Below are 25,945 nucleotides of genomic sequence, written 5' to 3' on the forward strand. Positions count from 1 at the left end.
GAAAACCACACTGCACATCACGCCCCTGTCACCAGAGAAATGTGAAACTGAGTTAGGAAAACAGCCTCTGTTCAGTTAAAAAACAAATCCACACAGCAAGAGGTGCATGCTGCTGATGGCAGTGTTCATAAGAAAACAGGAAAATGTCCCCTCGCATGGTTCACCCGAGGTGCCCATAAATATCCACCTGATATCTGTCAGCAAAACATCCACCAGCCTGCAGTGGTGCTGAGCGGACGAGTCGTGAGAAACCTCAAGCCTGGAAAAGTGAGAACCACCAGGGGGTCTGGGAGATGGCCAGTATCCTCCTCAGACAGGTAGAACCTGAGAGGTCGGAGGACACTCCTCAGAGTGGAGAGAAGTATATCTAGAAACAGAACATGTTGCTTGGAACCGTAACCTTACATAAGATGCTGCCCACGGAGGTCTACACCGTGAACTACAGATTCAAGAAGAATTTAGCAGAGAAAGCAGTGGTGTTTCGGGGAGGCTTGGTGGAGGAGGGTCCGGGTTGTGAAGGGGGAGCAGCCGTAACTTGAGGTCAGATCCCAGAGGACGGTGGTCTTTCCAGCTCACCATCCAGTGCTCTGCTGGCCCAGGCTGGGTAAAGTCTGCACATGTTTCAGCATGGCATTGGGTGGATTTTCCTCTTGTGTTTCTTCTAGGAAATAGGAGGAAGATCTAGCTTTCGATAGGTTAGCCAATTCCTGAGTCTCCTCTTCTGGTCCTTTTGCTTTTATCCCTTTTGAAATGTCAGTAAGCAGCAGATCACCCAAAGAGAGTTAGATTAAGTGTAGACACTCGAGGGTCCTGTGAGCAGTCCCCTCCCCCGTCACCTCACCTCTCATTCATTCCCTGCATCCCCAGACTCCTGATCCCTCAACTTCCCAGCCCCCCACATGCCTTTGAAGCTCCTCCTGCACCCAGAATATTCTCTCCTCCCCTTCACTGAGCTAGTTTCTCATCAGCATCCAGGTCACAGTGTTCGTGCCCCGGCTGACAAAGTCTCCGTGTTTTGGCTTGTTTATTTTCTGTCACACTGGACACTGCCGAGCCACCTTAGGTTGAATTTCCCAGAAGTGATCAGTGATATGAGGGCTGATGAGCACCTGATTTACTGGGAAATGCCCCCTGAAGACGAGCCGGTCAGCACGGGGAGCAAGATGGGAGGCATCCAGGAGGGATGGGCTTCAAAGCACAGAGGCGCCCGGCCTGGCCCCAGGACCAGGGATGTGGGCAGTGTCCCCATGGACACTGTGAATGGAGCAGGCCATGGGTGAGTCGAGTGTAGCCTCCAAGGTGAGGACCAGAAGCGAAGTTCCTGGATACATCCCCAACTCAGCACTGAGTGGGCACCTGATGACCTGTTGCACTGATCGGTCTATCAATGAATAGACGACTCTGTTCGAGGAACTCCAGGTCAGTGTCATCCTTTTTTTATAATCAAAATGCAGCCAGACTCTCCCTGTGTGAGCACCCAGGCTCCTCAAGCATTTATGCTCCTGGTGAGCATTTATGTGACCTGGACTTTGTTTAATGGGATGCTTTAAAAAGTCTCCAAAGTCAAGTCCATGGGGCAGACACGGGAACAGTGCTCCACAGGGCCTGCGGTGGCCCCAGGGCCTCTTGGCAGCGATCGGCTTGGTGCTGAGACACAAGAGCAGACAGTGTTTCCCATGAACCGCAAAAACAGAGACAGGCTCCAAACCAGGAATAAGGAAAGCAGAACATGAAGACTGTTATTGGCATTTCATTAGAGAAGAGAGAAATCCCAAGGTCGTTCTAGCTAATAGACCTTCCCCGTGACTGCGGAGGAAAGAAGAGAGAGCAGGGGGGCCCTACCAACCCCACTCAGCCCCCTGCCCATCCTTAGAGTGTCCATGGGATTGAGAAGATCGAAGCTCCCAGGGACAGCCTTGTGGTCTCTCCGGAGAGGACGGAGTCAGAGGTGCGTGCGGACAAGCTCGGCATGGCCACTGGGCTGCTGTCCCCTGCAGAGTTTGTCCATGTTGGAACAAGATGAAGAGCCTCATGGAGGCTGAAGAACCCAGGAGAATTGAGGACAGAGAACAGAATGAGTGACGGTGGGCTTGTCGTTGCTGTCATTGCTGCGTATTTGCTCAAGTAGACGTTGGTCCAGAGGTAGGTATCAGGGCAGACAACTTGGGACATTCTTGACATGTGACAGTGGAGAGACGCCCCCAAGACAGAATCCCCATGATTCCCCATCCAAACACCTCTCTGGAGCCCAGCAGCCTCTGTGTAGGTAGGTCCCGGCTCTCTAGGGTGGGGCCTGGGCATCTGCATTTCTGACAACTTCCAGTAAGGCCGATGCTGCCGCCCCTGGACCACACTTTGAGCAGTGAGGGCAGAGAGTGTCACTGTTCAGTGGTTCAGGCAGCTTCTAAGCCACTTCATGGAGAAGCTACAAGAAGGTTTCTCTCACTAAAGAGGGGCTGCCCCCAGCATCCCCTTGTGATGCCTGAGGACCTCTTTCTCCTTCTTCTAAGGAAGGCCCTTAACCCATCGACAAGGCTCACCCCTTGAGCTCCCTGCCCCAGGACCCTCCCAGTAAGACATCACTTGACCCTCCTCATCATCCTGGTCGCTCTGGATCCTTCTTGAGATGAGGTGAGTAGATCATCCAGAGGTGATCTGCACAGTGTGGGGCAGACTGGAGCTCCTGCCCCTCCTCCTAGAACCTCCCTCCCCGAGGCCTGCTGGTGCTGCCAGGCCTTTGGCGTCCGGGTGGCACAGGCCTCACTCGCTGCCTCTGCCCAGGCGCTTCCTCCCCAGGCTCTTTCCATAAGTCCTCCTGCCTCATGCTTAGCCTCAGGGGGCAGTGAGGATGGCTATGAATCCTTTCCATGTGTCTTCTAGAAATGTAGCAACGAACTGGTGCGGCCTCACAGAGGAGGCAGGTGAGCTTCTTGCTGGGCGGATACCGGCGGCTCAGGCAGGGTCCTGGCATCGGGCAGTGTGTTCCTAAGGGACTAGCAGCTCTGTCCTCTGTTCCAGCTGGAACTGCCCACCGCCCTCCCTGTAACCGCCTACCTCCCGTCTGCTGTTCTTAGCATGGGCTGAGGGTCAGGTGTGAGAATGTCAGACTCCTGGCAGACAGGAGAATGTCAGACAGGAGGCTGACCTCTAATCCACCAGCTCTGAGTCCCTTCTCACAACACCCGGGGTCCACCTGGCGGGCAGGACGTCTGCATTTGGGAGGCAAAAGCTAAGGGAAGGATGCCAGGGACTTGGAGGAGAGTGTGGAAGGAGCCAGCTGCCACATCAAAGAGAGAACAGATGCCTCCCCAAATAAGAGATACAAATGGCAAATAAGCACGCAGAGATGTCCACATCACCACCTCGGGAGAAGTGCGAACTAAAGCCAGCACAAGTGAGCCCTGCACAGAGTGTCAGAGGGCAGGCAGCCGGGAACCGACAGCTACCAAGCGCCGCGAGGATGCAGAAGCCAGTCGGCTTCCCCGGAAGACAGCTGATCGCTTTCCTGTAAAGTTAAACACTGTGTGACCCAGCAACCCCATTCCTGGTATTTAAAGACACGAATTCTATGTTCAAGCCGAAACTTGCACAAGTGCATCACAGCCTTTATTAGTAAGAACGAGAAACTGAGAGTAAAAAGTCTTCGGTGAACGAATGGATGAACACACAGCGGCACTTCCTTACCGTGGAAAACCACTCGGGCATAAAACGGAGTGAACTGCTGACACCCCCGGCAGCCTGGGTGACCCTCGGGGCCTGGTGCTGAGGGGGCTGGTCAGGGGTCTTGCCCCAGGCAGAGGTGTATCCTAGTTTAGGCTCTGGGCCACGCTTACGTAAGAGGTGCGGTCACGGATGTGGGGATGCGTTCTATCTTTGCAGTCCCTACAGGAACTCTGTTCTAGTTTCGACACTTTTATGTGAGTCTAAAATTGTTTCAAAGGGTGTGTGTGTGTGTCTGTTTGTGTGTGTATACACATATACATCTCTGTGACCTAGACTGAGTTGAAGAGTTTTTAGATATGACCTCATACACAGACACAGTGAGTGAAATAATTTATTCATAAACATACATACACATACTGTGTACAAGGCCATCTTTAATGAATTTTAATATTCTATAATCTTCAAACTAACTAAAATACATTTTAAATACATGCATTCCTTTCAATAAAATGAAGCATTTTAGGACAGTAAAGAAACTTGGGAAATGAGTGATTTTTTTAATTTTTTAATTGAAGGATAATGGCTTTACAGAATTTTGTTGGTTTCTGCAAAACATCAACGTGAATCAGCCATTGTTGTTGTTCAATCACTCAGTCATGTCTGACTCTTTGCGACCCCATGGACTGCAGCACACCAGGCTTCCCTGTCCTTCACCATCTCCCAGAGCTTACTCTAACTCATGTCCATTGAGTCGGTGATGCCATCCAGCCATCTTGTCCTGTCGTCCCCTTCTCCTCCTGCCTTCAGTCTTTCCCAGCCTCAGGGTCTGGGGAAGTATACATACGTCCCCTCCCTCTTGAACCTCCCTCTGGTAACTGATGACTTTGAACAGCCCAGCCAGTGACTTGATATATGGCTATAGGTTTACTGTGATAGGATCTTACACAGAGGCATCCCTTGGTTTAGAAAATGCTCTCATTTTACAAACTAGGGAGCCCACCTCTGCCACAGGCGCACGTGGACATGCGGGACGGTGGCCACGCTCGGTGGCAAGGGGGTGAGGTACACCAGGTAGGCAGGCCCTGGGGTCCCTGCTCTTAGACGGCTTTCTCGTTGCTGCAGAGGTGGGGCAGGGAGCTCTGAGGACCTCACCCTGCACAGGGGCTGGCATCCTTGGCCAGTCCCTGATGCTACAGAAGGGTGAAGGAGGCATCAAACAGGCAGGAGATCCACAGTCAGCCTGCTTCAGAGCACGACAGCCGTGGCCCCCACTCCAGCGAGAGAGGCTTCTGGAGCCTGGCCAGGTGGGGGGCCCAGGAAGAAGAGTGCTGCTGGGCTCTTAGAAGAAGGCCCTGTGGTTTTCACTGCCCCTCCTGAGGCACGAGTAGCTCCTGCACTTCCTCAGGGTGCAGATCCCCTGTGGTGGGTGGGCAGATGGGTGAGGACGATTGGAACGATGCTGTGTCCCCATAGCTCATTCCCAGGAGGTGTGCGCCCCACCTCTCTGGGCAGACAGACAGGTGAGGATGGCTGGATGGATGTGTGTCCGTAGCTCGTTCCCAGGAGGTGAACACCCTGCCAGGGCCCCCGCTCCCTGCCCACCCTCCTCGCCTCTCAGTCGAGGACAGTGTCACCCTCACAGGCCCACGTGAGCTGTCCGCCACCAGGATCACCTGGGAGCCCTTTGTCACTGGCCCCGGGGGTGGACGTGCAGCCACCCGTCGGCTCGGTGACCCGGCTTTGTTCCAAGAGCCGCCCTGGGCTCCACGCGCCTCCGAGCTCCTGAGAGAGCAGGCGTGTGACACTGACACTACTAAGTGGCTTCTCTGCAGAAACACGAAAAGGACAAACTTGATGAAATGCCAAATCACAATGTAAAATGAATTATTCATGTGTCATAAAAAGAGTGAATTTGATATTTTTTTCATTTCTCCCCCATAACTCTCACAGTGTTTCCATTAAAGTGTAATGAAAAAAAGAGGGGAAAGTGAATGCAATGCCTAATCCCCAAAAGAAAGAATTCAATTTAAAGTATAATTCTTTCCCTCCTAAAATGGCACGTGTGAGGGATTTTTTAACTTTTTATTTCCGAAATAATTTCAGACAGAAGAATTGCAAAAATGGTATGAAGAATTCCTATATGCTTGTCACCTGGTTTCCTTTGGTCTTAACCATTTACCGTTGGGTGCGTTACCATTCTCTCAATGTGCACATGTTTTCCTGAGCTCTTTGCAAGAAGGTATCAGACAAGATGTCCTTGTACCCCTAAATGGGCGAGGTATGTTTTCTAAAAACAAGTGCAATTATAAAAGTCAGGAAATTAAAATCATTCTGGTACTGTCATCTCATCTATAGACCTTATGTACATTTTTCCAGTTCTTTCAATATTGTCCTTATAGCAAAAGGGGAAAAAATCAGGCCCAGTTCAGGACCCTACCTTGCATTTTCTTGCTCTTCTCTTGTTGTCGTTGTTTAGTTGCTAAGTCGTGTCTGAGTCTGCAATGCCATGGACTGGCTCCTCTCTCCACGGGATTCTCCAGGCAAGAATACTGGAGTGGGTTGCCATTCCCTTCTCCAAGGCATCTTCCCAACCCAGGGATCCAACCCACGTCTCCTCCTTGGCAGGCGGGTTCTTCACCACTGAGCCACCAGGGAGCCCTGAGGCTGTTCTCTGATCATAGTCCTCTATAATCTGGAACCTTTCTTCCGCCATCACCTTTATGTTCTTGACATGTTTCGAGAGTCCAGGTCTGTCGTTTCACAGGGAAGCCCTCCTTCTGGGTCATCTGGTGATTCCTGCTGGTTGGATTCAGGAGATGGAGCTGTGGGCAGGGCCCCCATGAGGAGACACCTGCCTCCGCGTGTCCTGTTACCAGTGTGGCATGTCCGTGGGACACCTGACAAGTGGTGATTCCATCCCTTTTTGCAAGCAGCATCTGCCAGGTGTCTCCCAGCCAAGCAGCATTTCTCTGGAATTAATAAGCATCTTGCGAGGAGGTGCTGTGTGAGGATGGAGCACCCCACTTAGCGCTAGTTGTTCACTTACTGGTTTTAACATTCTTTACAAGCTCCTAACCTCATGGCTTCTTCTGTATTCATTAGCTGGGCATTCATCCATGGAGTAGAGTTTTCCCTTCCCCCATATTTATTTCTTTACACATTTATTGCTTCATACAGGCTGGACCATTGATTGTTACTCTATAGGTTCCTGTCCATCCTTACAGTATTCATGGTGTGTTTATTCTCTTTGTTACAGATTAGACAGCAGATGCCCCTTCTGGTTGGCTCTGTGTCCTTTTGACACAATTCATCATCTCTTACCCATTTTATCATTATTTCCTGTGCAAAGAGCTGTCCCAGGTCTGTTTTGGATTTGGCAGCCCTGACCCTGAAATCGGTCATTTCTTCAAAGTGCCGTGGTTCCACATATTGGAGAACCGTGTTTAGAAACCGACGTCTAGGCACTGGATCTGCTCACCACCTGGGAGTGGATGTGTTGTCCCAGGCCCTCCCCACAGACTGAGCTGGAAGAAACATGTAGCACATACATACATAAGCACATGTGTGTAACTGTGTGTTCACAGTCCGTGTGTACACGGCATACTTATTTTTTTAATCTATTTATAGATAGATGGAAACTAACATCCTCAGTCTAATCCAGGCTTCTCACATCAGTATCACACACTCTTTTTTCAGCCACTTTTTATCCCATGGGCTGGACGCCTCACCGTTTATGTAACCACTGTCCTTCGAATGAGCGTTTAGGTCATTCCCAATATTTTGCAATTACATACAAGGCTGCAATGAATAACCTTGAACATATGTATTTTTCTATTATCGGAGGAGAATCTTCAGGATAAATAACCTAGAAGTGAGATTCTTGGGCCAAAATTCAGCACGTATTTAATTGTGCTGCACGTTAACAGATCTGCTTCCTAAGGTGGCACCAGTTTGCATTCAGCCAGCCTGTGTCCCCACAGCCTAACAGACAAGATGGCTGGTTTAGGTAGAACACGGTATCTTCATGAGATTTTGCTTCTCCTTTCTTCAAGGGAGGATGGACATCATTCCACTTGGATGAGACGAGACCATCAGAGCACCCAGGCCAGGAATTTCAGACACTGACCCTGCACTCATGTGACTCTGAGAGTCAAGTCCTAGTTCAAACCAATCCCAACCTGTGGTGCCAAAGCTACCATGGACTTTCCACCTGCAAAGAGTAGGGAACCCAGTGGGTAACGTGTTATATCTCTCTGACAGGTGTGACATAAAGGGGAAGACTAAGATCTAAAGGTGTGAGCATTGCTTTACACAATTACATGAACCTCTGTGTGCAGAAAGTCGGACACGAAGAGAAGCGCACTGGACGGGAAGCTACGACAAACCTAGAGAGCGTGCTGTTCTTTACTTACACAAGTTACATTTATACATCTAGTAGGTAAAGCAAATTACACCCATTTCAAAATACACATTTAAACACACACCTGAGTACCTTTCAAAAGGCAAGAAGTTTTTAAGAGAACTTCAGTTTAACAAACCAAGCTAAATGGAGAGAATCTAAGTTTGCACTTGACATGGTATTTAAACAAAACCAAAGGGCTAACACTCAGTATTGAGACAAAGAATGCAGTTCACTAGTCACTAGGCAAAGAAAATGGCCCATAGCAGATGGCACACAGAATGTCCTCCAAAGAGATATCACTTTGCCAACAAAGGTCCGTCTAGTCAAAGCTATGGTTTTTCCAGTAGTCATGTATGGATGTGAGAGTTGGATCATAAAGAAGGCTGAACGCTGAAGAACTGATGCTTTTGAACTGTGGGGCTGGAGAAGACTCTTGAGAGTCCCCTGGACTGCAAGGAGGTCAAACCGGTCAATCCTAAAGGAAATTAGTCCTGAATAATCGTTGGAAGGACTGATGCTAAAGCTGAAACTCCAATACTTTAGCCACCTGATGTGAAGAACTGACTCATTGGAAAAGACCCTGATGCTGGGAAAGATTGAAGGCAGGAAAAGGGGGACAACAGAGGATGAGATGGTTGGATGGCATCACCAACTCAATGGACATGAGTTTGAGCAAGCTCCAGGAGATGGTGAAGGACAGAGAAATCTAGCATGCTGCAGTCCATGGGGTCACAAAGACTCAGACACGACTGCGTGACCGAATACAATAGTGGACTCGTGGGGCAGTGGTGCCATGCTGGTGTAGACATGGGCACCGCGGCGGTCTTAGACCTCTGTGGCCTGGTGGGTCGGACCTGCGTCTCAAGGAGTTCCAGTGCTGTGCTGAGTTCTGACCTGCCCCACTGGGCACGTCTGCTCCTTCGTAAGTTTCATCGCCAATGACCTTGCTTCTTGTAGGGAAAACCAGAAGTGCGGAAAGAAAGGAAAAAATCACTGATGTGCCCCCTCATCTGGAAGCAGCTTAATTCTGACATTTTGGGGGAAATGTGACTTATTCCACGTTCTACCTCTTTCTTTCCCTCAGTTATTACAAGCGTCTTTCCAGGGCAGTGAATAAGCACCCACATCACCATTTTCCATGGCTGTGTAGAAAAGTCCACATTGAGTCCTCTGTGCTTTTGCTGTTTTGAAGCAGTGCCGCCGGGAGCACCACGCAGACTTCACAGGAATTCCCGATGCCCAGTGTCTCCTGGCCTCTGCCTCCCAACCCAGGCCACGCAGAGATGCTTCGCCCAGCAGAGATGCTCCCCTCAGCAGAGATGCTTCCCTCCCCCAGCAGAGAAGGCCAGGGGATGAGGGGGCAGTGGGGGCCCAGGGAGCTACTGTAGGGGTGAGGCCTTGAGAGAGATGAGTGACAAGGGGTACAGCCCCCTGCACCCTTGTACCCTCATGTCCATGCTCACAGGGCTGATACGTGTCCAGCCAGGCTCTATGATTATCCTGTGAAATCTTCCCAAGGAAGAAACCTCAGGGGCAGAGAACCAGCTCTCTGCATGGAGGTCACGGCTGAAGGCAGACTGCCTGGCCACTGGGAGGAGGTCCAGACCTGCTCTGCCCGCTTGAAGCATCTGTTCCGCCAACCACATGGATGGTGAACACCTTTGGATGCCTGCATCCTGCCTTGCAGATATTCTAATCTAATGACCCATGAAGAGGATTTTCAGAAACAGTTGCTGTGTGTGGCTCGTGCCTTGGTGGTGGCAGTTGTGTGTTCCCTCTTCTTGGTTTGTTGGTGTCCCTGTCACCCCCCCCAGGCCCCCACCCCCGTCTGATGGCGCAATGCCCAGGACCAGTTGTATCTACAGTACTGCTGCTGATGCGAGGGAGAATGTACAGAGAGCTGGGCTGTTTTTGTCTGCCTTGTAATTTATCTGAGTTTTAAAAAATCAATTTTAATCAAAATTGACTAGTTGTTTTGATGCTATGTAGCCACAACTTCGTAGTTTACAGAAGTGGCTCCCTTATACTCTAAATAAAACTCTGAAGATTTTGAGGGGTGACTCTTTACATGGTTGTGTCATCAGAAGCTATTTCCAGAGAGGGGAGTCGAGGCCCAGCATCTCTGCGGGGTCTGTGGTCACAGCTCGCACTGCACTGCTCTTCGATTGGAGGACTTCCCACTGACCCCTCTGGCCACTGGCCTCCCCGTTGCCACGTGAAACTAAGCAGTCAAGAAGTGGTCATCAGAATCCCAGGGCGGAAGGGTGTGGAGAAGACACCCCAGCTTCAGACAAGAAGCCACTGAGGCTAGTAGGGTTGGCAGATGACCAGACACTGCTGTTCAGACAGTGGGGAGCACAGAGGTCCAGGGTGACCTGGCCAGCTGGCAGTTCTGTGGCTTAGGGACATTGTAACCTCCCAGAGGCCAGGGTGTCTTTTGCCAAATAGAAATAACCAGAAAAATAGCCACAGCCTCTATTTCCAGAGCTGCTGTGAGAATCCAGCCAGCCCACATATTTAAACTCATAGTAAACTAAAACAAAGCCTAAAACCCCCAGGGAAGCCCAAAGCCTGAACAAGTACCCACAGTCAGAGATGTCACACAGGCACCAGGATTCCCACCTGCATAGACTGACCTGTCACGTGACACACATCCTCTCTGGATCTGTCCTTCGGCCCCATCCTCTGTGTCTCTCCTGGGCCCTCAGGTCCTGCTAACTCTGGGGTCCCTTCCCCAGACCCCATGCAGAGGGCCATCAAGGGCAGCGTGGCAGTTCCAGCCCAGTGCTGAGGTTCCTGGAGACCCTACCTGGCCTCCCCATCCTGGATGGAAGGTTCCGGCCTCCCTGCAGGAGGGCACATGTGCGTCTGCCCACAGCCCTCAGTCCCAGACCCCGTCATGTGCGACACCTCCCTGGGGCTGCGGGTTCCACCTCTGCAAGAGTGAGGACGGGTGTCCCCCCTTCCCTTTATTCGTTGGGAGGCGAAGCTACAGAGGAAAGACAGGAGCTCTGCAAACCTGGCCCAGCGAAGGGGAAAGGGAGGGGTGCTGGGGATCTGAGGTGTGTGTGTGTGTTCATCTGGATGTGTGTTTTGACATGTTTGTGTATGTACGCATGCGTCTGTGTGTATCTGCATGTGTCTGCGTGTGTCTGTGTGTCTACCCGTGTGTATGTGTTCGTGTGTGTGTGTCTGTCTCTGTGTTCAGATGTGTGTTTGTGTGTGTGCACGTGTCTGTGTGTGTAACTGTGTGCATGCGTTTGTGTGTGTTTGTGTGTGTGCTTGTGTCTGTATAGCTGTGTTTGTGTCTGTGTGTGTGTTTGTGTGTCTGTGTATGTGTTTCTGTGTGCACATGTGTCTGTATGGATGGAGGGCAGCTGGGTGCTGTGTGGACAGTGTATCACCTGCTCCCACCCTGGGGGCCCAGGAGGTCACTCCTTGCCATCGGGGTGAGCCCCTCCTCGTGTGCCTGTTTCTCCCCCAGATAAGACAGAAACAGTCCAGCAGGAAGCTTCCTACGCAGGCACAGTGGACGCTCTGATTTGCAGTTTTATGTGTGTTTGATTAACCAAAACAGGAGGGACACCGGGGCTCAAGACCAGCCCACGACATCCTTATAGAGGTCACAGTCTAAGGAAAGAAGGGATTCAAGGCAGTGTCCTGGCCCCAACACCAGTCCTGCCTCATCTTGAAACCAGGTTGACGTCCTAGAATGAGGAGTGGACTCCACACCCCGCTTGTGTGCACCCAGCCCCATTCTCCAGTGGACACCCCGCTGTCTGCACCCCATCCCAGGGGTCCACTGGGCTGTGGGTTTAATATCCCTGGAACAGCCCAGAGCCCATCCTTGGGGTCTTTCTCTTCCTGCGGGGGACGGCACTTGCCGGGCAGGCTTGCTGGGCCTGACCCCCGCATCAGTGATGGTGGGAGACCCCTGCTGACCCTCGTCCTCCCATCCGTCTCTCCCGGCAGAGTGACTACTCCAGCGACACGGAGAGCGAGGACAACTTCCTCGTGATGCCCCCGCGGGACCACCTGGGCCTCAGCGTCTTCTCCATGCTCTGCTGCTTCTGGCCCCTGGGCATCGCCGCCTTCTACCTGTCCCACGAGGTGAGGCCTCCCGCTGGCCACATGTATGCGGTCGGTGCGCCCAGGCTGGCGACGATGGGGTGGGGGTGCTGTGGGGGGAACCTGGTCTCGGGGGCTCAGCCTCACCCCAGCAGACCCGGGCGCATGCTCAGAGGGCGGCCATGGGGGAAAGCAGCACGTTGGGACCCGGGCCTCTGAGCAGACACTCGTGGGGCGCCGGCAGGACAGACTCTGTGTTGGGAGAGTCCGTTGGGGGTGCTGGAACAGAGGTAAAGTGGGTTCTGTTTTCTTTGTGAAAGGCTCACACATAAAATAGAGCCCCATGACATGGCACCTGTGCACGCGCCCCAAACAGCCTGTCTTGGCCAGTAACTGGGCCCTCTGTCCAGTGGCAAGGCTCTAAGAGAGTCAGTTCCTGGCCCTTTTTCATGGCCAACCTCCTCCTTGTGCCTTCATGGAGCCCAGGTTTCAAATACTTCCTCTGTGTTCCTGTCACTCAGAAATTACCTATGTTCCCCTTCTTATTAATCAAAGGAAGATGTGTACTTGTCAATTAAAGAGGGAGTTTCAGCCTCACCCGTTATCCCCACCAGATGGGGAAGAAGGCAAGCCCCTTCTGTTGCTCCAGAGCCCACAGCGTCCTCAGGGCACCTGGGGTTCCCTCGCCAGTGTCCAGGACTCTGGGGCTGTCCAGCCAGGCCTTGGGCTGGGAACGTTCATTCCTCTTGCTTTGAGAAGGACCCTCGCCTCTCACTGCTTCTTGCTGTTGTCTGTTCTGATTCAGTGTGTTGGGGTGAGAGTGCCTTTGTGTGCTCCTGTGTCCCCTGCCCCCCTTTCCTGATCCTACAAGGAGTGAGGAGGGAGAGGGGAATCCACTAGTGGGCTTGAAGGCAGCTTCCCTTTGCAAGGAAACCAAGAGGCCCCAGAGGCCCTTCCAGGGGGCGTGGCGCAGCCGTTGCTCTGAGATCTTGGTCTCAGAGGATGTACGGGTGTGGGGAGGGGTGACAGAGCCGTCCTACTTGGCCAGAGTTGGGCCCAGTGGTTGTTCCACATCCAGCTTTGGCCTGGAGGGTCTGTCTGAGCATCTCTTTGGCGAGTTGGTTCTACACACGCCAGAGGCCCCTACTCTGGGGTGCACAAACCCAGGCTGTAGAACTAGACTGCGGGCCACCAGGGGCCTGGGGGTGGTGAGTGGAGCCAGGCTGGGAGCTCCTGGACCCAAGCAGTGGCCATGCGTGCTGCGTGCGCCCAGGATTGGGACGCACAGTGGGACCTGAACAAAGGTGTGTGGGCAGGTGGGGCCGCCAGAAGACCTCTGACTGACATGGAGCCCACCACTCCGTGTCAGTAGCACCCTGATCCTGTGTTCCTGCAATGCAAACAGGCAAGAGGGTTCCATGAGGTGAAGGAAGGTCCAGGAGGGTGGAGCCAAGGGAAGCCGGGTGTGACGTCAGCGCCCCCTGCATCCAGTCCTGACACATCCAGAGTTGAAGGCGGGTGGCCCACCCCGAGCCTCCTGTCCTGGCCTGCTGACTCACCCCATCCCCCGCAGAGGGTGCCCTCCACACTAGAGCTGTGTTTTAATTGCCAAATTGTAGAACAGGACCAATATTTTTACTCTACAAGTGGACATTGGTGTCACCTGCCAGCAGGGGCTGCGTAAGCCCTGGGTAAGCAGAGGTGGGGCCCAGGACAGGTTGCCTACAGACCAGGTCATTCCTGATCTCGGCTTCTCCCTGATCCTGGGGGAGGCCCGTCTCTGGAGCAGGGCAAGGCAGGCATAGCATCTCTGTCTGAAAGATGGTAAATACAACAAAAATCCAGCCACAATTGCAGAGACTGGCATTAGATCCTCCTTCTCAGGTTGGGAAGATCCCCTGGAGAAGGAAATGGCAAGCCACTCTAGTACTCTTCCCTGGAGAATCACATGGACGGAGGAGCCTAGTAGACTGCAGTCCATGGGATCTCAAAGAGTCAGACACGACTGAGCGACTTCACTTTCACTTTCTCAGAGGGTAATGTTATCCTTCACACCTTAAGAACCTCCTAGACTCGGTCCTGACCAGTCAGGATGTTTAATACTTTTGATGGAAAGGATTCTGATCATTTATTAACAGCAAATGTGAAGAGCAAGTGTTTGGAGGCCTGAGGGATTGCCTTCACTCTTGGAATAAGAGGAGGGGCTCCGAGGTCCCCCGCTCTCAGCCCCTCTTCTCTTTGTGCTGTGAGCGTCGGTTGCCCCTCGAGGAACATGGGTCCATGGGAACTTGTGGCTGAGACCCAGGCACTGCAGGCCTGGGAGGCAGGCAGCCCCAGGCACCCAGCACTCCAGCCCAGCCCTGAGGCCCCCAGGCCTTCTGTCCCTCCCTCTAAAGCCCGACTGCAGACACTGGAAATGGGAATTGTCAACACACACCTGAGTCCCCAGGTGAAGGGACAGCTGGACGGAGACATGGGGTCTTTTCTCCAACAGATTTTATGATTCGAAAAAGGCCTTAAGTAGCAGTGACAGCAGTCAAAGTATCAGTGAGGTGGGCAGCGTCTGCTCCTGCCGGGTCCTGATCCAGGTTAAACACCCTACACCTGCCTTCTCAGGCAGTCCTGGCCAACAGCGTCGACAGCTTCAGCGGGGTTAGAAAGTCGTGTTGTCTGGCCCCACCGACCTGCTCCCTGAGAGCCACCAGGGTGGGGCGTGGAGCCTGCAGTTGAACAAGCCTTCCCTCCCTCCTGATGCTGCTATAGTCTGAGCTGTTGCACACACGTGTTCTCTCAGGAAGTCTGTGACAGGGCACTGCCCTCACATCACTTGGTGGCTATGGGATCAGGGAGGGCGATGACATCCCAAGGCCAGACATGGCTGGCAGTGGGCCTGGCCTGGAGCCACCCCCAAAGAGGCAGCGAGTTGGAACTGACAGTGTGAGGGACTCAGCATGGAGGCCCAAGTGTAGTATCTGTCCACAACTTCATTTACTCCAATGCTAATCATTTGATCCCAGCCCCCAGTGTAGGCATGATTTATACACCAAAGAGAGAGACTGTTGTGTGTAGTTTTGGTGAGTCCACCAAGGAACCGATACTCTGAGTGATGCTGAGAGTGGGGAGGAACTCAAATTTGCTGAGCGACGCTAGGACCTAGTTGATGTGCTCACTTTATCTTATTTAATCTTTGCAATGAGTCTGAAAGCTGGGAATTTATTATCCCCATTTTATAGATGAAAAAACTGACGTTTCAAGGGATTAAATAATTTCTTGAAATCAGAGATGTAGCAAGTATGGTACCTGATGCATATATCAATGTTTCTAACCCTCAAAATCAAATTTCCTGCAATATAACTTTTTAAGACTTTTTTAATTTTATTTTTTGGCCATGAGACATGCAGGTTACCCAGCCAGGGATGAAACCCACACCCCTGAAGTAGAAGCACAGAGTCTTAACCACTGGACCACCAGGGAAGCCCCCTCCTTCCCCTCCTGCCATATAACTTTGACTTTTATCTGCAAACAAAAAATAGAAGCACAGTTCTCATGTCTAAATCCACTGTCCCCACTTGCTTAGAGTGTGTTACAGTGAGGAAAAGAACCCTTCTAGAAGGGACTGGGCGTTTACCTAGGTGCCTTCGCCTGCGTGGCAGGTTTGAGCTTGAGACTGGAGCTGGAAGACGCTTCCGTCCCCCCACCACCCAGAGGCCCTGAGTCTGGAGCCAAGGAAAGCCTGAGGGCTCCGTACGCTGTGTCTGCTTCAGGCATTGTCTACCTTTGAGCATCTATCATGTCCTGATTTCATTTCATTTCGCAAAATGTTTCTTTCCTTTGTTAACTGCACTATTATAACAATAATTAAATGAGAAAAGGGAATTAAGAGCCAGATTATGAATTTTATGAATAGCATCAGTGCTTAAAAGTATTATTTAATATTTCATAAAGAATCTGTAGCTGTCTTCTGCAGAAGGCTTGTTGCGTCAGCAGAAGCAGAAATCTGTATTTCTCTCTTCCCTTAATTACTTATACAGATAATGTGTTCCTTTCACAACAGGGATATTTTTAATTAGCAAACTGAAGGCTTGATTGAGGAACTTAGATTATCTGTCACCTGAGTTCCCATTCCTTCCGACACCAAGGCAAGTGGTCAAGTGCACTGGGACATACAGACCAAAGCCCATCAGAGCCTCATTCAGACTCAGAGAAGTGGCACCACCGAGTGAATAATGGGTGGAAAGCCCCAGGCCCGGCCCTTCGAGGGGCTTGCATGTGTGTCTGATGCAAACACCTGCATACCCATTTTCTGTTTGGCCGTTTCCTAAAGATGAACCATGTGGCTTACAAACGTGGTGTCTCCTGAGGGTGTCCAGACACAACCAGGAGGAGCTGCCATGACAAAGATCAAGTCGAGCCACCAAACACTCTGGGCACACACCCTGCTCAGGTCTGTGGGAGCCAACACAAGCCCCCCACCTCGGGCCCCCGGGAGGCAGTGCCATCCTCTGAGCTGCCCACCAAGGAGAGGCTTGCATCAGCCATAGACTGAGGGCTCCCCACTGGAGGAAGCCACAAAGACAGGTGATGTGAGGGCCCCGGGAGGGCAGATCAGGGCCCAAGAGCCCTGATCACACACTGTAGTCGGTCTGTTCACAGGGTTTTAAACCAAAGGATAAGGATGGGAAATAAAACAGGTGTCAGAGGGCACCACCCAGAAGCAAAATGCTCTGGAATAGTCAATTCAGAGCAGAAAATCCTTCCACAAGAAAGCGAGCATATGTGTCAGGCACTGTGGGGCCTCCTTGGGTTTCTGCTTTGCACCCTGGGGGTTGCTGGAGACAGATGGAGGGAAACAGGCCTTTCACCTCCCTCCACCCCCACGTCAGCTGGGAGCTTGGTTCCAGCAGAGTCTTGACTGGCAGATGCCGCGGGCGTTTTAAGGAGCCATCACCTGTCCATCTCTAGCCATTCATCTCACCCGAGGGACCGGCATTTCCATGCTCTCCCAGCTAAACCCTGTCACAAACAAGGACAGGTTTTTGAAATGCTCTTGTTTGTTCAAAGGTGTGCTTGGAACAGGTGCATTACGTAAAACTGGACCCTTGTGTCCTGCCTGCACTGAGTGCTGTGGTTTATAATCATCCACAGGTCTGGAGGTAATGTTTTATGTATGTTACCATGTCCCTTTTTTTTGTCCTCAAGTTCGTTATTCCCAAATGCCTTCTGATTTATAGGAAGTTGAGTACCGCTGGTGACTGCATTGGCAAGTCCTAGCAGACTCAGAATTAGCACAAGACCCGATTTCATATATGAGAGTCCCAGGTCCTCTAATAGAGCTGCCATCTGGTTCAGCAAGGCAACAAAGCACTGGTAACTAAATACTAAAGCCATGACCCTCGAGAGTCACAGAGAAGGACCCGGCAAGACCCCTTTCCAGTCTCAGCTGGTGTGGAGAAGCAGGAGTGACCAGACCACCCGGGAAGGAAGATGCTACCAAGGGGCAGGAGGGGTGGGAAGGATTTGGACAGACCAGCCTCTTCCCCTCAACCACCAAGGTTATGGTCAAGGAACTACTGGGGCTGCAAGAGTCCCACAGGCGCAGGAATGGTGTTGACTTTGCAGAAGTGGAGTGAAAACATGACTAGAAAGATAACCTAATATATCAGACAGATATATTTTAACCTGTATCTCCCCCTCCACCCCTCCACCCCATCCACCCCTCCACCCCTCCCCCTCCCCTTTCTCTCTCTTCCTCCTCCCTCCCTCTCTTCCTCCCTCCTTCCCCAGCTCTCCTCCGTTGCTATCTCCATCTCTCTATGTATATTTAATATGCCGATTGTAGCTTCCGAGAGCTGTTTTGCAACTTCTGGATCTAAACAATTCTTTATAAATATTAATGATCCTGTGCAGCCAAGACAAACCAGATTTCTGATCTATTTTTCTTCCTCTGGGATTCATGCTGGAGTTGAGTCACTGATCTCAGCTTGTTTTGGTGGATAAATGAACAAACGCATCATGTCTGTTCCGTTCCCTGGAGTGGGTTAGATGATTTTTTTTTTCAGTTATAGGATATGTATTGTCTCAGTAATTAGTGTCCTGATTTTGTGCTTATTTGTTCAGAGCAGAGAACCCCGTGTGTTGATTGTCCAAGGGCAGAGCGCATGCAGTGCCCGGCAACCTGGGAAATGAAATGCACAGCAGGTGTTACATTCTTCCCTCTGGCCTCGTGCTCACCTCCGATTGCATTGCCGAATGCGTGATCTTTTTGCTCTGGGACTCTGGGATGGTGTGTCGAAAGCTCTGAGGACATAGCCTCTAAAAGAGCTGGTCTTTTCTTTCACCTCTTTTCTGAGGTTGAGGCTCTGCATGGGTCCTGTGACAACTTGAGAAATAAACAAACCAAACAGCTGTGGTCTCAGGAGCTCTCGCCTCTGTGCAGTGGCCCGTGACCTCCGTGGCCCAGCTTGTGAAAGCTGAGTCCAGCCTGGCCACATTCAGCCAAGAGGGCTCTGGTCTGTGACAGACACCAGTCTCAGCACAGGCATCTCTGGGCCCGGCCACAGGGGCGGCTAGGCCACTGGGCCATCTCACTGTCCATAGCACGAACGGGCTGGACAGTACCTCCTGTGTCTGGATTCACAATACAGTGACGTCAGCAGGACATAGAAATCTGCGGGCCGTTGTGATGACTCACTGCTCAGTGAAGTCTGCCGAGTGGACTCTAGTGGGAATCAGGGCCATTGTTGGTACATCTCTGACACTGTGATGTTGGCATCAGTGGGATTTAGCCTTTTGCACTGAGAGACCCCTCACTGGGCTGCCTCACCCAGGAGGCCAGCTGTACGTGGACGTTAACGGTCCTGATGACTTTACATGGGTACCTTGGACATAGGAACTGGTGCAGCAGGAGGACGGGACCTCGGCCCCTGACTCAGGGTGGGGGTTGGGGGTGCTGCTCTCAGCAGGGCTCCTCTTTTCTTGCTTCCTTGATGAGCTTTGGCATTTTTCTGGTGCTTGAGAGTTGCATGAATCCCAGACACAGAGCTTTAGAGGATGCTGAATTTAGAGCTGGAAAATCACCTTGAGCACAGCACGTACTGTGACCTGCAGAGCATGTATGGAGCACTCCTCGTTCTTATTTTTCCTTCTCTCCTTTTAGACGGAGGATTCTTCATCCTTAACCTTTAATTTTATTTAAATTACAAATGAATAGGAAGAGTCCTTGAAACAAAACTGCAGCCTGTGTTTACATGGGTCTAAGCTTTTTGCCTCAGAGTCACGTCCATGCACATACAAGGTCAGGGTCGAAGGAGCCCTGTGTGCCCAGCCCAAGCTGGTCGGGGAGAGCCGTGGGGCCAGCTGCCTTAAAAGTAAAGAAAAGATAAAGAAGCAGTGAGTTCTTAGGTGACATAATGCAGATGGCTTAGGGGGTGCAAGATGCAGCAAGACGCGTAGGTGGAGAGTGTCCTTTAGAACTGGCCCTGCACTGGGGGCAGAGAAATGCAGGTGGTGAATGTGGCCCTGGGCCCCTGCCATCCCCCCTCTGGCACGGCTGGGGTTCTCCAGGAAGCTCCACGGTCTGGGGCCACTTTGGCCCATCTCAGTCCCAGGTGGATAGTATCAAAGCCCCAGCAACCGCCCTCTCCATCCAAACTGAGTGAGGTGTTGAAAGCCAGCCTAAACCCCAAAGCTTCCCCACTACCCACATTCTGCCCTCACCCCACCCCCTCCTGCCACTCCCTCCAAGACCTCCGCCCCATCCCAGGCCTGCACTGCCCACCACCACCAGACCGGGTCTCTGGTGGTCCCCTTTTGGTCACTAAGAGCCTCAGAAGCTTCTAGGATAGGTTTAACGGGTGCACAGAGTACTGAGAACAGAGACTTCCCTGGTGGTCCAGTGGCTAAAACTCTGCACTCCCAATGCAGGGAACCCAGGTTCCATTCATGGTTCGATCCCACACAACACAGCTAAGACCCAGTGCAGCAAAACAAATAAAAATAAATAGATAAATATTTTTAAAAGGAAGAAAGTACTGAGAACAGACTGGTAGTACTTTGTGGTCATCCCAGGAATCTAAGCACAGTGAAGGTGTGTTAAGTCCATCCTGAGACCCTGCCCCTGGAGCTCAGTTCTAAAATCAGTCTCTGCCTTCCTGAGATGACTGCATCATCTTGCCTGGCCCTTAGAGGTGTATGAAGTACCTTCCATTCCTCTGAAAATGACAGGCAGCCTTTCAGAACCACAGTGGAGCTTGTAAGTGACGACTGTTCGTCCAGCGCCCTCCGTGTCCATGTAAGTCTTCCTGGGCCTCGCCCGTCGGGGGCGCTGGGAGTGCATTTGTTGCACAGGGAGTGCGTGCTGATCCAACTCAAGAGAATACCCCTGATTGCTCTGGCCCCTAAGCTGGCTTTCAGATAACTGGCAGGTGTCTCACGAGACCGCTCGCTGTGAAAGTCAGTTTATTACGCGTGAATTTCAGATCAGGAGGGGTGTGCCAGAATTCGGCTGACCCGCTGTAGTCTGAAGGAGGCTGGAGCCCCAAGGGCGACAGGTCCCCTCAGGGTGCGTGGCCTCTCTTCCCAAAGCTGTCCTAGGGCTTCCCCGGGGAGGCAGGTGCCCCGGGTGCAGGGAAGCGCCATCCGCAGCCTGGCCTCCTGGAGGCACGTGTGTTCGTCTGCGGCGGCAGGTGCAGAAGCTGGCAGCTTGGTTCCGTGGTCCGAGGGCTGTCTTTGCCCCAGGTTGGCTTCCGTCACCAGTCCAAGAGGAGAGTTTGGAATCTGCTCCCAGGCCCGGACCTGGAGGTGCTCAGGGTGTTCTGGATGCCAGTGGAGAGTGTTTTCTTTCCTCTGCGGACGGATGCAGCACTGGCCCATACTCAAGGTTGCAAACAGCACGCAGATGCCCGGGCCTCCCTGTCCATCTCCCGCCCACTGCGTTCACTGGGCTCTGACTCCTCACACCCTCCAGGTACCAGCCTCGTCCTCACCTCTCCCCCCTCAGCCCTTTCACCCAACTCCTGATCTCATGGCCCCTTTTCTGAGGCCTTCGCTGTCCCAGCTCAGGACCCTATTTCCAGTGCCTCTTCTCCCGGTGCCCCGTGCGCAGATGGGCCCAGGCTGGTCCCCAGCTCACAGGCCTCAGTGACTCCGCAGCCCACAGAATAGCCAGTGCCCCCCAGCTGGAGCCCAGAGCCCCTTGGGCCCAGTCTGACCCCAGGACCCCACAACCCACCCCCACAGCATCACCAGACCCCAGCACCTCCCAGGAAGAGGCCCCAGCACCTCCCAAGAGGCCTCTCTTGGCCCGGAGGACCCCTCAGTGTTCACAGCTCTGTGCAGGCATGCTGTGACCCCAATACGCAAGGGGGACCATCAAGGAAACGTGCTGGGCATTTCTGGCTGTTTTGCTCTGTGGCTCCCACCTCATTGGTGTGGGGACCGGCTCTGAATGCAGGATTCACAGGGAATCAGGCCAGATCCGTACTTCGTCAGCATCCGGAGAAATACAGTCCAGGAGGAGAGGACTCAGGAGTTCTGGGCTATAACCAGATGTACCCATGGGTCCCCCTGCTTTGTCCGAGTCTGTCATATCTGTGCTGATAGCTGCAAGGCTGCTTGATTTCAGTAACAAGGAAATACTGCCCCGTGGATATTACTCCGTTTATCATCAAGCTGATAAGCACCTGGTTGTTTAAATGCAGACAAATTCCACTTGCCTCCATTCTTGGCATAAGAACCTTTCATGAGAAAGGCCAGTTCTTTCTGAAATTTCCCTGTTACATCATCACCCTGAGACCAGGGAGACCCGGAGTGACTGGGTTCATTTCCCTAGACAGCAACCCTTCCCCAGCAGACAGGAGATGTCTGGCTCCAGCCAAGAGACTGGGGAGGGCTGCCTTTACTCAGGAGAGAGGACTTAGCTGTTTGGTGTCAGGACAGGATCGAGCATGCCCTAAACACCCCAGCCATCTAATTGGGAATACTTCGGAGCCCACCTGCTGCCCTTGTCTCCCAGCAGAGAAATGGGACATCCCAGGCACAACGCAGGTGCCCGACAAACCATAAAACTGAAGAACAGCCTGGGCGGCAGGACGTAAAAGTGCTCTTGGCACAACCTTTATGAACCTGCAAGATGATTAACTTTATTTCCCAGGATCTTAACAGAATTCAAAAGCCAGGGGAAGGCTTCAAGCAGAACTGGGCTTAGCTATATTTCTAAATTTATCTAAACTCAGAGCTCTTCCCTCCTAGCTCCCAGGATAGAATTATAATGATAGTCTGTCGTCAGAAATCGTGGCGGAAGGGTTTCAGCTCACGATGGGCTGTGGATGGATGGGGGGCTGCCTCACTGTCCAGTCAGCTGCATCTCCAGGGTGTGGTATTTGGTCTGTGGCCTAAACAGGAGTCTAGTAAACACACTCCAGGTGTCTGCCTGGTTGGTGTGAAGACAGAAACGGGAGCAGGTCCAGGAACAAGGGGCCTGAATGAGAGAGCTCGTCCCCGAGTCGCCCACTCTCCTTAGCTGAAATGAGTTCCTGAGCTGAGAGGTTGCCCTGATGGGGACAGTGAGTCCACTGAGACCTTGGGGAACAGCTGGGAAACGGGATGAGTGGGGGCCACTGGCCTTCAGGAAACAGTCAGTCTTCCTCATTCTTTCTTGGAGGCAGCCCGTGAACAGATAAGACAGACACACAGCTAAAGTCCCTGCTGACAAGCTGTTGTCAAAGAGGAGTCCTGCTCACCCATTAAATGCTCACAATAGAGTTATTTATTACAGGCAGATGAGTGTAGCCCAACAGGCGTGTCAGGGAAAGAAATGAACAGAAGGTAATGATACCTTAGGAGAAAAGTCCTAGAAAGCATGGATGCTCAGACATTTCCACTGCAGCAGTACTGCCCCCAACGACTTCTTCTGTCCCATAGAAGTCAGTGGCTTATTTTTTGAAGGAGTTCTTTCAGTGGCCTCTTTATCGAATTCTTAATGACATTAGTGCCTTAAGTAGGTGAGGCTGCGTCCTTGTGATATTTTAACATCCGTTTAGTCAGCTCCCCTGGCTTTGTCCATCGTGCTTCCCCACAGCCACATGACGCTCCTTTAAACACCGACACCCTAACACCGAGGGATGTAGCCGGGGGGACACTCCCATGGAGGCCGAACACCGGGAATGCCCTGAGCCCGCTTGTCCTGTTCACGGACCCGCAGATCGGGGTCCTCTGCTCCAGGGCCTCCCCTCATAGGTGGCTTTGCTGGGGACACAGGATGCTGTCATCCCCACACACCATCCCTGAGGTAGCACCCACTTTCATCCCCACCACCTCCTCTCCCCGGAGTCCTGGACATCTTCTTTCAGCTCAGAAAGTGTGGGCAGCCGGGTGGTCTTCCCCTCCCCACCCTCCTCCTCTAGCGGAGGGGTGCGCGTGTATGCATACACGCTATATCACTTCAGTCGTGTCTGACTCTTTGTGACCCCATGGACTGTAGCCCTCCAGACTCCTCTGTCCATGGGATTTTTCAAGCAGGAATACTCGAGTGGGTTGCCGTGCCCTCCTCCAGGGGATCTTCCCAACCCAAGAATCGAACCCATGTCCCTGTCATCTCCTGCACTGAATGGCGAGTTCTTTACCAGGAGTGTCACCTGGTGGGGGCAGGGGTTGGGGGCTGGCAAGTCCTAGATCCCACCAGGGCAGGCAGACAGGCCAGCAGGGTCATCCATGGGCTTGTGGGAAATGAGTTCATTGTGATGTTTACCAACTTCCAACTGAAAGTTAGCATTTCTCCCCATTGTGAAAATGGCCCCTAGCCCCAGGGGAGCCAGAGGGATGGTCCTGGTGGAGCCCTGAAGGGGCTCCCAGAGGGGCCAGAAAGATGGTCCTGCAGCATGGCTGAGGGTCAGAACTGGGACAACAGTAATGTCCTTTTCTTGCCAGGGTCACTTTTGGCCCACATAGTATGCTCCTTCCAGCCTGTTATTCTGCCAGCCCACAAAGCCCTGAGGAGAGAAAGACATCATCCCATTATCTTCATATTTCGCTCTCATCTTTGAAGCTGGCAAAAGATGCTCTGTATGAAAATGTCCCTTCCCGCCGTGCATAATGCTAATGTCTTCCACATAATAAAGCTAATGGAATATGTTACACACTGGAAATAGCTGCAGTGACCTTTCTTCTTTGTGGAAGACGCTCTTACTTCTTTCCCTCTCGCTCCTTCCCCTCCTCGTTTGCTTCCACCCCGCACCCCCCACCCCCACCCTGCTTTTGCATGTCAGCTTTCAGGAGCATCTTCCAGAAACAGCAAAGAGAGTCATCAAATGGCAAGAGGGAAGCACTCCTTTCCTCCAGTTACGGCCTGTGCAAAGCCCCCGATTCTTCCAGGAGGAGGAGCAGACCTTGGGGGCTTAGTTGGAGGTGCAGGTCACACCTGAGCCCTAGAGCCCCTGTTGGAAGCCCCTGTAACTTAGAACTGCCAGAGGGTCTAGAGGGAGGCAGTGGTCTTGGGTTTATCACTTTTTCCAGCTTTATTGAGCTATAACTGACAAATAAAAAAAATTAAGGTGCATAATATATCACTTACACTGCAAAAGTGGAAAAGTGTGTGTTTAGAGCAGACATCTGAATTGTTGGAACCTTTAGCTGAACATGACCATTCCTGGTGGCTGGGAAGGACCTGGACTGGCCGGGCCTCTCTGAGCCAGCACCCCAGGCCCCCCAGGGTCCACGGTCCCTTGTCAGGGTTCAGGCTGTCCTCTCAGTGCAGCTGCCGTTAAGTGAACGGAAGGTGGCAGGTCCCTACATGCACGCCATTCATTGGTGTCCTTTCCTCCTCGGCTTCTAGGAGGCGATGAGAAAAGCAAGACAGAGATCAGCCAGTTTATACCTGACCCAAAAGTGGGACCCAGCAAAAGGAATTGTCTGGAAGGGCTGGGCAACAGGGAAGAGCGACATTCAGACTAGTCTGTTGTTTCCGATTCCCCAGCCAGAAAGGCACTTTCCTCTGAAAGATTTTGCTTGTTTCTTACAATGGAGAGTGGAGAAGAGGGTGGCAAGGCTATTGAAAAAGACTGCTTCCAAAAGGGGCAGACACACCAATGAAAGGAGAAGCAGAGGGACTTCCCTGCTGGGACTTCCCTGGCAGTCCAGTGGTCAAGACTCTGCCTTCCAATGAAGAGGGCGCAGGTCTGATCCCTGGTCAGGGAGCTAAGATCCTACATGCCTCGGGGCCAAAAAACCAAAACAAAAAACAGAAGCAATATGTAACAAATTCGATAAAGACTCAAAAAGAAATAAAGCGAAAATATATTTTTTTAAAAAAAAGGAGGAACAGAGAGAAAGTCTGTGGGCCCAAGACAGCTCTCCCCTCTCTCCTCCATCTGCCCTTCCTGTGCTCATGTCCACTGACAGTCTCACAGGAACTGGCCTTTACGTGGCAGAAACGAGGCCCTACATGTGCACACACACACGTGCAGTTTAAGCACCTTACCCATATACTGTGCTTGCAAGGTTTGTAAAGTCAGAGAGAGATCATATTGTCACTGTGTAATAGCCTAGCCCTTGTTGTCTAGCCGTGTCCGACTCTTGTGCGACACCATGGACTGTAACCCGTGTCTCCTGCATTGGCAGGAGGATTCTTTACCACTGACCCACCAGGGAAGCCCCAGTCTAGCCCTGACTGGCTAACTTTTCTTATTTTCATGAGATTATCTGACTATAAAGCCCCAGAGATAAAAGGACCATATCCCAGGCAGTGACCAGAACACGCCTGACGCCAAATCCCTGCAGGGTGACCCAGCCGCACTTTCTTGTCTAAACTCACAGAGG

At 52.1% G+C, this 25,945-nt stretch overlaps 1 protein-coding gene across 2 annotated transcripts in view; it reads left to right on the forward strand.

Moving 5' to 3' along the window:
* The window catches only part of SYNDIG1 (synapse differentiation inducing 1), a 108,982-nt gene that overhangs the window by 64,245 nt on the left and 18,792 nt on the right, over positions 1 to 25,945 (forward strand). For both annotated transcript variants that reach the window (XM_069546519.1, XM_069546518.1), the window contains exon 3: positions 12,038 to 12,175. In XM_069546519.1, coding sequence (XP_069402620.1) covers positions 12,038 to 12,175 — 138 coding nt within the window. The remainder of the gene's footprint in view (positions 1 to 12,037; positions 12,176 to 25,945) is intronic.

This window comes from Ovis canadensis, chromosome 13 (genome assembly GCF_042477335.2).
Source record: "Ovis canadensis isolate MfBH-ARS-UI-01 breed Bighorn chromosome 13, ARS-UI_OviCan_v2, whole genome shotgun sequence".
NCBI classification, from domain to species: Eukaryota; Metazoa; Chordata; class Mammalia; order Artiodactyla; family Bovidae; genus Ovis; species Ovis canadensis.